General features: G+C 40.0%; 1 protein-coding gene across 1 annotated transcript in view; it reads left to right on the plus strand.

Annotated features, from left to right (window-relative positions):
• LOC118009101 (phospholipid-transporting ATPase IB-like) overlaps window positions 1-13342 on the plus strand; it is a 217108-nt gene that overhangs the window by 177616 nt on the left and 26150 nt on the right. The window contains exon 35 of the mRNA XM_035002919.1: window positions 5022-5110. Coding sequence (XP_034858810.1) covers window positions 5022-5110 — 89 coding nt within the window. The remainder of the gene's footprint in view (window positions 1-5021; window positions 5111-13342) is intronic.

Consider the following 13342-nt stretch of genomic DNA (forward strand, 5'->3'; position numbering starts at 1 on the left):
AATTCCCAACAAATTTATAGTGGCAAAAAGCAGATCAATGGTTAGCTGGAGACAGGGTGGTGGGTGGGATGTGGCAGGGAAGGGCAGGAAGGAGTGTTCACATTGCAGGATAAGGAGACTCCTAGGGTGCTAGATATATTCTTGATTGTGGTAATGATCTTATTAGCATAATGTATGTCAAACGTCAAATTGTTCACTTTAAATATGTTCAGTATATTGTAAGCCAATTATGTCTTGATTAGCTTCTTTAAATAATATTTAAATGAGCCCTAATTCATAAATGTGGTGAAATAAGTACTGTAGTAAGGGAATGGTGATAAGCTCATTTTGTTCCCATTTTAGGAGAGAATATTTATATTGTCATAAGTTCTGCATTAAAATTGAGAATTTTAGTGAAAAACAGAGCTTTTTCCCTAAGATCAGGAACAAGACAAGCATATCCACTCTCACCACTTCTATTCAACATAGTACTGGAAGCCCTAGCCACAGCAATCAGACAAGAAAAAGAAATAAAAGACACACAAATTGGTAAGGAAGAAGTAAATCTGACACTATTTGCAAATGACATGATACTATATATAGAAAACCCTGAGGCCTCCACCAAAAAAACTACTAGAACAGATAAATGAATTCAGTAAGGTCACAGGATACAAAATTAATATACAGAAATCAGTTGCATTTCTATATGCTAATAATGAAGTAGCAGAAAGAGAAATTAAGAAAACAATCCATTTACAATTGCACCAAAAATAATATAATACCTAGGAATAAACTTAACCAAGGAGTGACAGGTCTGTACTCTGAAAACTATATAACATTGATGAAAGAAATTGAGGATGACAAACAAATGGGAAGATATTCCATGCTCATGGATTGGGATCACAAATACTGTTAAAATGTATTACCCAAATCAGCACATTTAATGCAATCCCTAACAAATACCAACAGTATTTTTCACAGAACTAGAACAAATAATCCTAAAATTTGTATGGAACCAGAAAATACTCTGAATAGCGAAAGCAATATTGAAAAAGAAGAACAGGGCTACCTGGGTGGCTCAGTTTGTTAAGCGTCTGACTCTTGATTTCTGCTCAGGTCATGATCTCACAGTTGTGAAATTGAGCCCCACGTCAGGCTCCACGCTTGGTCGTGGAACCTGCTTAAGATTCTCTCATTCTATCTCCCTCCCCCACCCCACGCCCAGCTCTCTCTCCCTCTCTCTCTCAAGAAAAAGAAGAACAAACCCAGAAGTATCACAATCCCAGTTTTCAAGATACTGCAAATCTATAGTAATCAAAGCAGCATGGTACTGGCACAAAAATAGACACATATATCAATGGAGCAGAATAGAGAACCCAGAAATAAACTCATGATTACATGGTCAATTAATTTTCAACAAAGGAGGCAAGAATATGCAACGGGAAAAAAGACACTCACTTCAACAAATGTTGTTGGGAAAATTGGATGGCTACATGCAAAAGAATGAAATTGGACCACTTTTTACACCACACACAAAAATAAACTAAAATTGACTTATTTATTTATTTATTTTTAAAGGTTATTTTTTCCTTTGAATGGGCCACACTTTCCTATTTCTTTGTATGTCTTATGAATTTTTTGTTGAACACTGGAAATTTAAATCTAATAATGTGGTAACTCTGGAAATAAAATTTTCCCTTCTCCCCAAGTTTTGCTGGTTTTTGTTATTTTTATTTGTTTATTGTAGGCTGCCTCTGTGCTGAGGATCAACTTGAGGCATACATTTACTGTCCTCTTAGGTCTTTTCTAGACTTCTTCCTGGGCACAAGTGGTCACTTTTTAATTTTACTTGTATATGTAGCTATTTTTGAATGCCCTAGTTTTAAATATGTCTGGCTCCTAAAAGGGGAAAAATGAAAAAAAATGGAGTGGAAAAAGAGTTCTGGTGTTTTAAGGCCCTCTGAAGTCACTTCAGCCAGAGGGGAGGGGCTTGGAACAATGCAAGGATGTACAACAACACTTGCTGTCTGCCCCTTTGCACCTCTGTGATCAGAAGCAGCAGTCAGTGATCAAAGACCTCCAATATTTGGATAACAGGTTTCTTTCCCCCAGCCAGCATCCCCTAACCTGTATGCAAGATGCTCCAGAAATATGTGACTGGGAGTGTATGATGGGTAGCTGCTACTACTGGGTAGTGCTAAGAGCTGAAATTGACCAAAGCTAAACACAATTTACCATTCAAGTCACCCCCTGGAATATGCAAGCCTTCAACCGATTTCAGAGTTCAAGAACAGACACATTCTATGAGTGCAGTTTTGTTGTCTAGGGGGAAGACAGATCCCCATTGCTGCTTATTCTGCCATCATCCTAGAATACTGTTACATTTATTTCTGCTCTGATCTTTATTATTTCCTTCTTTTTGGCTGTGGGCTTAGTTGTTCTTGTTTTTCTAGTTCATTAAGTTGTTAAGTTAGATTAAGATCTTTTTTTTCTTGATATAAACATTTATTGCTATAAACTTGTTCTTAAAATTGCTTTTATCATACCCCAGTTTTTGGTACGTTGTGTTCTCGTTTTTGTTTGTCTAAAGATACTTTCCAATTTCCTTTTCTGTGTCTCAACTATTTTTGTTGAACTTTGTTTTTTAATTAAGGTATAATTAATCTACAGTGTTATATTAATTTCAAGTATATAACATAGTGATTCAACAACTCTATATGTTATGCTATGCTCACTTCCAAGTGTAACTACCATCCATCACCATACAATGCTATTATGGTACCCTTGACTATATTCACTGTGCTATACCTTTAATACCATGACTTATTCATTCCATTAGTGGAATTACTGGATCATATAGTGTTTATTTTTAATTTTTGAAGGACCTCCATAGTGTTTTCCACAGTGGCTTGCACCAATTTACATTCCTGACAGTGCATGAGGACTCCTTTTCTCCACATCCTCACCAACATTTGTTATTTTTTGTTTTAATTCTAGCCATTCTGACAGGTATGAGGTGTGGTTTTGACTTGCATTTCTCTGATGATTAGGGATGTTGGGCATCCTTTCATGTGTCTATTGACTATCTGCAAATCTTCCTTAGAAAAATATCTATTTGGATCCTCTGCCAATTTTTAGTTGAAATATTTCTTTCTTTCTTTCTTTCTTTTTTTTTGGTGTTGACTTCTGTAAGTTCTTTATATATTTTGGATTTTAATTTCTGATTGGATATATGATTTGCAAATATCTCCCATTCAGTATGTTGTCTTTTTGCTTTGTGGCCCAAGATGTGATCTATCCTGTACAGTATTCCATGTGCACTGGAGAGGAATGTGTATTCTTGTGCTGTTGGATCAAATGTTCTGTATGTGTCTATAAGGTCCATTTTGTCTATTGTGTTATACAGGTAAGCTGTTTCCTTATTGATTTTTCCATCCAAATGATCTATCCATTGTTGAAAGTGAAGTATTGAATTCCTACTATTATTATATTGCTCTGACTTTGCCCCTTCAGTTTTGTTAGTACCTGGTTTAAATATTTAGGTGCACCAATGTTGGGTGCAAATAAATTTACATTTCTTATATCCTCTTAATGAATTGACCCTCATACTATACAGTGACCTTCTTTGTCTCTTATGACCAATTTGGCCTGAATGTCATTTTATCTAATATAAGTATAGCCACTCCTGCTCTCTTTTGGTTACCATTTACTTGTAATATATTTTTCAATACCTTTACTTTGTGCCTATGTGTCCTTAAAGCTGAAGTGAGTCTCTTAGCGCAGCATACTGTTAGATCTATTTTTGTTTTTAGATTTTATTTATTTTAGAGAGAGAGAGAGAGCATGCATAAGCTGGGGGGGGGGCGGAGGGGCAGAGGGAGAAACAGATTCCCCACTGAGCAGGGAGCCCAATGCAGGGCTTGATCCCAGGACCCTGGATCATGACTTGAGCTGGAGGCAGATGCTTAACTGACTGAGCCACCCAGGCACACCTGGATCTTATTTTTTTATCCATTCACTCTGTGTCTTTTGATTGGAGAATTTAATCCATTTACATTTGAAGTAATTACAGATAGGTAAGGACTTACTATTGCCATTTTAACAAAATTTATCATTCTCACAGTTCCTAAAGATAAAGCACAGAATGCCACATAGGACCACAAGGAAAAGATACCAGGGTGGTCAGAAGGCAGAACACAGGAGTTGGGGAGCACTTAGGCCTTGCCTTTTTTGGGGTTTCCATAAGAAAACAAGGCAGAGCAGGGTAAACAACCCAGGAATGGCTAGTTTGAGTGATAGTTTGATTTTTGCAGGCTTTGGGCTAGAGGTGGTTTCTAGTTGCCTGGTCCCTGGTTCTGGGATGATTACAGCAGAGGAATATTGCCTCCTGGGGTGTATGGGTCAGTTAGAGGAGATAGGGCTGTGGATTTAGCCCTTGAGTTTGCAGATCAAAAGCATCCTCCCAGTTGAGATCTTACTATCTCTAAGAACAGACTAGCCCTGGGAGGGGCAGTCTCCAGATAGAAAGGTTTTTTAAGATGTTGAAATATTAGAATATACAGAAAATTAAAAATATATAAACAATACAGAGCCTTACCCGGTCTCAAGTCAGTACAGTCCTTATTGAATTAAAGTGATTTGTCAGTTACCAATTTGTCAGGCAGAGAGAAGAGTGAATTTTTTCAGGGGACTATAATGGCATAATTGCCTTACACACAATGTCTGGAAGTTAAACAAAGTTGTATTGCTAGGTAATATTGCTAGGTAATACTCTTGCATTCCTGAGATACGACTTATTTGATCAAAATATTTTTTTAGTTGGTTGTTTATAGAATATACTATTAAATTAAGCTAGCTAATACTATAGTTAGGCTTTATTTACTCACATTGATTTAGTAGTTCTAGACTCTTATGACTGCATCCATACATGCATCTCCAGGTTTTTGTGGAGGAGAAGGGAAACTGAAAGTTGCACTTTCTACCCAATACTGACAAACTAAAAGATTCCTATTTAAATATTCTTTATTTGTGTTTATTTGCAGGTCAATATGGTCCTGGCTTGTCCACACTTCTGGCTGGGTTTTTTCATAGTCCCCACTGTGTGCCTGATTCTAAATTTAATATGGAAATCGTAAGTTGAAAAATGAAGTAGTAACCAAAAGATACGTTGTCATAGTTAATTGTCCTTTTCCAATTATATGGTTTTCAAGTTAAATTTAAAAATCTGCCATTTTATGAATATTAAAAGTCATGGAACTTTTAGAGGAAGTAAATGCCCTGTGCCTTTGCCACTGATTTACCAGCAATCGATTCAGGGGGAGAAAAAAAGATGGAATCAAAATTCACAAGAGGTAGAATTTGTAGTGATATTACCTAGTTTGTGATTTTTTTTCTGAACGGTCATCCATTTACTCTTTAGAAGTGGGACTTATATAACTTCTATCCACTTTAGAGGAACCAAAACCTGATATCAGAGGGTCACAGATTAAAAGCTAATAAGAAATAGGGAGATATTCACATTAGAAAGACATTCTTCACTTTTTAAAAACATTTGGAATAAGAATCTGTCAAATATAGTTCTCCCAGAATACGTAACTATTAGATTACAGAATCCTCCCACTTTTTTTTTTTTTATCCAACAGGGAAAAAAGCTTTAAACTAAGGTGCTAGAAATCCCTGAAATCCCTAATGTGGGACAAAAAATCCATGAAATTACAAGATTTTAAATCAGAAATAACTTACATATGATCATTGTACATAATCTGCAACATAAACAGAGATCTGAAACATTACAAATTTCAAACTAAGAAACAGAGAAAGGAATATTCTAGAAGGGATAATATTAATTTTGCTTTTTAATGTCCAATTCTTCCCCAATCCTTCTATGTATCAGGGCAAACACAATTATTTGAGAAAATGTGCCCTTAGATCCAAAGAGATGTACAAATGAGTATTTGGAATATAATTTGTTTAGAAATTGGGTACCACCTACATGCATTTAAATGGATTCCTCTGGAAGTGAGGGCTGAGATGCATCTGCCACTACTGTTTTCCAGGAAACTTTGCCTAGTAAATTCCATAGTTATGTAAGGATACCAAATTTTTGCTTGATAATGTGTAACTGTGAGATGGCTAAAATTTAACACTAATATCCCTGAAAATTTTTGGAAAGTGATCCATGGTATTGAAAGAAGGTCTTAACTTGGATCTTTTAAAACCTATGATCTCACTCATATGTGGAACATAAGGAATAGCACAGAAGACCATAGGGGAAGGGAGGGGAAACTGAAGGGGGAAATCAGAGAGGGAAACAAACTATGAGAGACTCTGGACTCTAGGGAAACAAACTGAGGATTTTAGAGGGGAAGGGGGGTGAAGGGATGGGATCGCCTGGTTATGAGTATTAAGGAGGGCACTTGTGGTGATGAGCACTGGGTGTTATAAGCAACTAATGAATCATTGAGCACTACATCAAAAACTAATGATGTTATTATAGCCACCACTAACTGAAGATAATAAAAATAAATAAATAAAAATAAAATCTGTGGGGGAGGAACAAGATGGTAGAGGAGTAGGAGACCTAAATTTTTTCTGGTCCCAGGAATTCAGCTAGATAGGGATCAAACCATTCTGAACACTTACGAACTCAACAGGAGATTGAAGAAAAGAATGGCAACAACTCTCTGAACAGAAAAGCGACCACTTTCTGGAAGGTAGGACGTGCGGAGAAGTGAATCTGAGGCGATATTTGGGAAGATAGCGGGGGTGGGGGCCTCCGTCAGCTGCTACCAGCAAGTGATAGAGCAGCGGAGCACAAAATCAGAACTTTTAGAAGTTGGTTCTGCTGAGGGACATTGCTCCAGTGGCTAAGTGGGGGGTGGAACCCTCCCCGGGACAGTGTAGTCTCAGGACCCTCGGGGTCACAGAAAGACCAGGGGTGCCTGAGTGCAGCAGAGCTCCCAGATACTGGAGCGGGAAAGCCGGCTGCAGAGATGGAGCCAAGGCACAGGCTCTCAGCTTGGGGTTGCCATAAACCGTGATCTGCAGCACAGTCGGGCCACTGCTCCTCCAGCAGGGACCCAACAAGTGGCAGATCTGGGGACACTCCCCTTCCTCCCCCAGGAGGAGCGGCATGGGAGTGCACTGCACGGATCTGCTGGGTTTGGAGACTCCACACGGGGTCATGTACCAGAGATAGAAACGCTCGGTCACAGGCCGGGTGAGCACGGAGTGCGGCCAGAGACCAGGGAGACGGGAGTGACTGACTGCTTTTCTCTGGGGGCTCACTGAGGAGTGGGGCCCTGAGTTCTCAGCTCCTCTGGCTCCTCCGGGGTGGAGATTGGGAGGCCGCCATTTTCACTCTTGGCCTCCAAAGCTGTACGGAAAGCTTGCAGGGAACAAAAGCTCCCGAGAGCAAACTCGAGTAGATTACTTAGCCCAGACCGGCAAGGGTGGGGCAATTCCACCTCCGGCAAAGACATTTGGAAACCACGGCAACAGGCTCCTCCCCCAGAAGATCAGCAAGAACAGCCAGCCAAGACCAAGTTTACCGATCAATGAGAACGGCAGAACTCCAGCGCTAGGGGAATACTGCATATAGAATTTATGGCTTTTTTCTCATGATTTAGTCTTTCAAAGTTAATTTTTAAATTTTTTTTTTTAATTTTTCTTTTTCCCCTTTTCTACCAACATCTTATCAATCCCTTTTTAAAAAATCTTTTTTATTTTTCATTTTTAGGGACATATTCTAGCCCTTCATCATAGTTAACCTTATTTTCGGTATATATATAAGTTGTTCTCTCTTTAAAATTTTGGGATATGGGAACAGGAGGGGGTAAAGATGGTGGAGGAGTAGGGGACCCTATTTAAACTGGTCCCCAGAATTGAGCTGGATATCTACCAGACCACTCTGAGCACCCATGAAACCAGCCTGAGATGTAAGAAGATCTAGATCTCTACAAACAGAATATTGCAGGCAGTTGGTTTCGAGATATGAAGCAGGGAGCCGTGATTCCGCAGGCAGATATTGGAGGATAAACAGCAGTGGGAGGGTGCCTGGCCACGGAGATCCTACACCTCCAGTGAGTGACAGCCTCACGCACTGGGGACCAGGAACAGACTCGCAGACTGGTAGCAGCGGGGAAAGGACTTTAGGGCAGCCCCCAGGGTGGAAACCCAGAGCTGCGGGACCATGCCTGTGAACTGCAACCCCTGGGGTGGAATCCTGGAGCGGCGGGGTCGTGCATGTGCAAACTGAGAGCGGCTGGCGGTTTTAGAAGCACAAAGGGCAGAGATGGCCCAACCTGGAGGCAGGACTAGGGGTGCTGTGGAGGGGCGCACAACCCAGGATGCTACAGTTTATAGCAGCATGGACAGGAACAGAGATGGTGTGGCCTGGAGAGCTCACTGAAGAACAGACTGTGATCTCTCTGCTCTGAGGCAGAGGGCTGGAAACCGTCTCTTCCGCTCTGACTCGCGGAAGAGACGCAGAAAGCCGCCAGAGAACAAAACCCCAAAAACTGATTCCCGCTGAGCCCATCCCCCACCAGAGGGGGGCAGGGCAACTCCGCCCAAATGGGGTTGCCTGAGTAACAGCACGGCAGGCCCCTCCCACAGGAGAGAGGCTGGGAAAACAAGAGGCCAGCAACCCTAAGGTCCCAAGAAAACAGATGCATCTTGCTTGGGTTCTGGTCAATAATTTGGACTCTATACATTCCCTCAAACACCCATCAACAGAATGACTAGGAGGAGGAGCCCCCAAAATAGAAAAGACTCAGAGATTATGACTTATGCTGCAGATTTACAAATGGATGCAGATATAACCAAGATGTCGGAGATGGAATTCAGGCTAGCAATTGTGAAGACAATGGCTAGAATGGAGAAATCAATTAATGGCAACATAGAGTCTCTAAGGGCAGAAATGAAAGCTGAATTGGGAGAACTTAAAAATGCTATCCATGAGATCCAATCCAATCTAGATAATCTAACAGCTAGGGTAAGTGAGGCAGAAGAGCGAATAAGTGACCTGGAAGACAATATAATAGATAAAAAGGGAAAAGAGGAGACCAGGGCAAAACAACTCAGAATCCATGAAAATAGAATCAGAGAAATAAGTGACACCATGAAGCATTCCAATGTCAGAATAATTGGAATCCTGGAGGGAGTGGAGAGAGAGAGACGACTAGAAGATGTATTTGAGCAAATCGTAGCTGAGAACTTCCCTAATCTGGGGAATGAAACAAACATTCGTGTCCTAGAGGCAGAGAGGACCCCTCCCAAGATCAAGGAAAACAGGTCAACACCCCGGCATGTAATAGTAAAACTTGCAAATCTTAGAACCAAGGAAACCATCTTAAGGGCAGTTAGGGGGAAGAGATTCCTTACGTACAGAGGGAGGAACATCAGAATAATGTCAGACCTATCCACAGAGACCTGGCAAGCCAGAAAGGCCTGGCAAGACATATTCAGGGTACTAAATGAGAAGAAAATGCAGCCAAGAATACTTTATCCGGCAAAGCTTTCATTTAGAATGGATGGAGAGATGCAGAGCTTCCACGACCGGCAGAAACTGAAAGAACAGGTGACCACTAAGCCGGCCCTGCAAGAAATATTAAGGGGGGTTCTGTAAAAGGAGAAAGACCTCCAAGAGTGATATACAACAGAAATTTACAGGGACAATCTATAAAAACAACGTCTTCACAGGCAACATGATGACAATTAATTCATATCTTTCAATAATCACTCTCAATGTGAATGGCCTAAATGCTCCCATAAAATGGCACAGGGTTGCAGATTGGATAAAAAGACAGGACCCATCCATATGCTGTCTACAAGAGACTCATCTTGAACCTAAAGATACATCCAGACTGAAAGTGAAGGGATGGAGATCCATCTTCCATGCCAGCGGACCTCAAAAGAAAGCTGGGGTAGCAATTCTTATATCAGACAAATTAGATTTTAAACTAGAGTCTGTAATTAGAGACACAGAACGACACTATATCATTCTTAAAGGGTCTATCCAACAAGAAGATCTAACAATTGTAAATATCTATGCCCCCAACATGGGAGCAGCCATCTACGTAAGCCAACTGTTAATCAAAATAAAGAGTCATATTGATAACAATATGTTAATTGTAGGAGACCTCAATACTCCACTCTCAGCAATGGACAGATCATCTAAGCAGAAAATCAACAAGGAAACAAGAGCTTTGAATGATACATTGGACCAGATGGACCTCATAGCTATTTACAGAACATTCCACCCTAAAACAACAATACTCGAGCGCACATGGAACTTTCTCCAGAATAGACCACATACTGGGTCACAAATCAGGTCTCAACCGGTACCAAAAGATTGGGATCATTCCTTGCATATTTTCAGACCACAATGCTTTGAAACTAAAACTCAGTCACAAGAGGAAAGTCGGAAAGAATTCAAATACATGGAGGCTAAAGAGCATCCTACTAAATGAATGGGTCAACCAGGAAATTAAAGAAGAACTTAAAAAAAATTCATGGAAACCAATGAAAATGAAAACACAACTGCTCAAAATCTTTGGCATGCAGCAAAGGCAGTCCTAAGGGGAAAGTATATAGCAATACAAGCCTTTCTCAAGAAACAAGAAAGGTCTCAAGTACACAACCTAACCCTACACCTAAAGGAGCTGGAGAAAGAACAGCAAGTAAAGCCTAAACCCAGCAGGAGAAGAGAAATCATAAAGATCAGAGCAGAAATCAATGAAATAGAAACCGAAAGACCAGTAGAACAGATGAATGAAACTAGGAGCTGGTTCTTTGAAAGAATTAATAAGATTGATAAACCCCTGCCCAGACTTATCCAAAAGAAAAGAGAAATGACCCAAATAAATAAAATCATGAATGAAAGAGGAGAGATCACAACCAAAACCAAAGAAATACAAACAATTATAAGAACATATTATGAGCAATTCTATGCCAGCAAATTAGATAATCTGGAAGAAATGGATGCATCCCTAGAGATGTATCAACTACCAAAACTGAACCAGGAAGAAATAGAAAACCTGAACAGACCTATAACCACTAAGGATATTGAAGCAGTCATCAAAAATCTCCCAAAAAACAAAAGCCCAGGGCCAGATGGCTTCCCAGGGGAATTCTACCAAACATTTAAAGAAGAATTAATACCTATTCTTCTAAAACTGTTCCAAAAACTAGAAATGGAAGGAAAACTTCCAAACTCTTCTTATGAAGCCACCATTACCTTAATCCCAAAACCAGACAAAGACCCCATCAAAAAGGAGAATTACAGACCAATATCCTTGATGAACATGGATGCAAAAATTCTCACCAAAATACTAGCCAATAGGATCCAACAGTACATTCAAAGGATTGACCAGGTGGGATTTATCCCTGGGCTGCAAGTTTGGTTCAACATCTGCAAATCAATCAATGTGATACAATCCATTAATAAAAGAAAGAACAAGAACCACATGATCCTCTCAATAGATACAGAAAAAGCATTTGACAAAGTACAGCATCCTTTCTTGATCAAAACTCTTCAGAGTATAGGGATAGAGGGTACATACCTCAATATCATAAAAGCCATCTATGAAAAACACACAGCAAATATCATTCTCAATGCGGAAAAACTGAGAGCTTTCCCCCCAAGGTCAGGAACACAGCAGGGATGTCCACTATCACCACTGCTATTCAACATAGTATTAGAAGTCCTAGCCACAGCAATCAGACAACAAAAAGAAATAAAAGGCATCCAAATCAGCAAAGAAGAAGTCAAACTCTCACTCTTTGCAGATGATATGATACTTTATGTGGAAAACCCCAAAGACTCCACCCCAAAACTGCTAGAACTCATACAGGAATTCAGTAAAGGGGCAGGATATAAAATCAATGCATAGAAATCAGTGGCATTCCTATATACCAACAACAAGACAGAAGAAAGAGAAATTAAGGAGTCAATCCCTTTTACAATTGCACCCCAAACCATAAGATACCTAGGAATAAATCTAACCAAAGAGACAAAGGATCTGTACTCAGAAAACTATAAAATACTCATGAAAGAAATTGAGGAAGACACAAAGAAATGGAAAAACTTTTCATGCTCATGGATTGGAAGAACAAATATTGTGAAGATGTCAATGCTACCTAGAGCAATCTACACATTCAATGCAATCCCCATCAAAATACCATCCACTTTTTTCAAAGAAATGGAACAAATAACCCTAAAATTTGTATGGAACCAGAAAAGACCCTGAATAGCCAGAGGAATGTAGAAAAAGAAAAGCAAAGCTGGTGGCATCACAATTCCGGACTTCAGGCTCTATTACAAAGCTGTCATCATCAAGACAGTATGTACTGGCACAAAAACAGACACATAGATCAGTGGAACTGAGTAGAGAGCCCAGAAATGGACCCTCAACTCTATGGTCAACTAATCTTTGACAAAGCAGGAAAGAATGTCCAGTGGAAAAAAGAGTCTCTTCAACAAATGGTGTTGGGAAAATTGGACAGCCACATGCAGAAGAATGAAACTGGACCGTTTCCTTACACCACACACAAAAATAGACTCCAAATGGTTGAAAGACCTCAATGTGAGACAGGAGTCCATCAAAACCCTAAAGGAGAACACAGATAGTAACTTCTCCGACCTCAGCTGCTGCAGTTTCTTCCTAGAAACATCGCCAAAGGCAAGGGAAGCAAGAGCAAAAATGAACTATTGGGATTTCATCAGGATAAAAAGCTTTTGCACAGCAAAATAAACAGTCAACAAAACCAAAAGACAACCAACAGAATGGGAGAAGATATTTTCAAATGACATGTCAGATAAAGGGCTAGTATCCAAAATCTATGAAGAACTTACCAAACTCAACACCCAAAGAACAAATGATCCAATCAAGAAATGGGCAGAAGACATGAACAGATATTTTTCCAAAGAAGACATCCAAATGGCCAACAGACACATAAAAAAGTGCTCAACATCGCTCGGCAGCAGGAAAATCCAAATCCAAACCTCAATGAGATACCACTTCACACCAGTCCGAATGGCTAAAATTAACAAGTCAGGAAACAACAGATTTTGGTGGGGATGCAGAGAAAGGGGAACCCTCCTACACTTGGTGGGAATACAAGCTGGTGCAGCCTCTCTGGAAAACAGTTCCTCAAAAAGTTGAAAATAGAGCTACCCTATGACCCAGCAATTGCACTGCTGGGTATTTACCCCAAAGATACAAACGTAGGGATCCAGAGGGGTACATGCACCCCGATGTTTATAGCAGCAAAGTCCAGAATAGCCAAACTGTGGAAAGAGCCAAGATGTCCATCGACAGATGAATGGATAAAGAAGATGTGGTATATATATATATATATA

The sequence above is a fragment of the Mirounga leonina genome, unplaced genomic scaffold (assembly GCF_011800145.1).
Source record: "Mirounga leonina isolate KUSES-001 unplaced genomic scaffold, KU_Mleo_1.0 Mir_127, whole genome shotgun sequence".
NCBI classification, from domain to species: Eukaryota; Metazoa; Chordata; class Mammalia; order Carnivora; family Phocidae; genus Mirounga; species Mirounga leonina.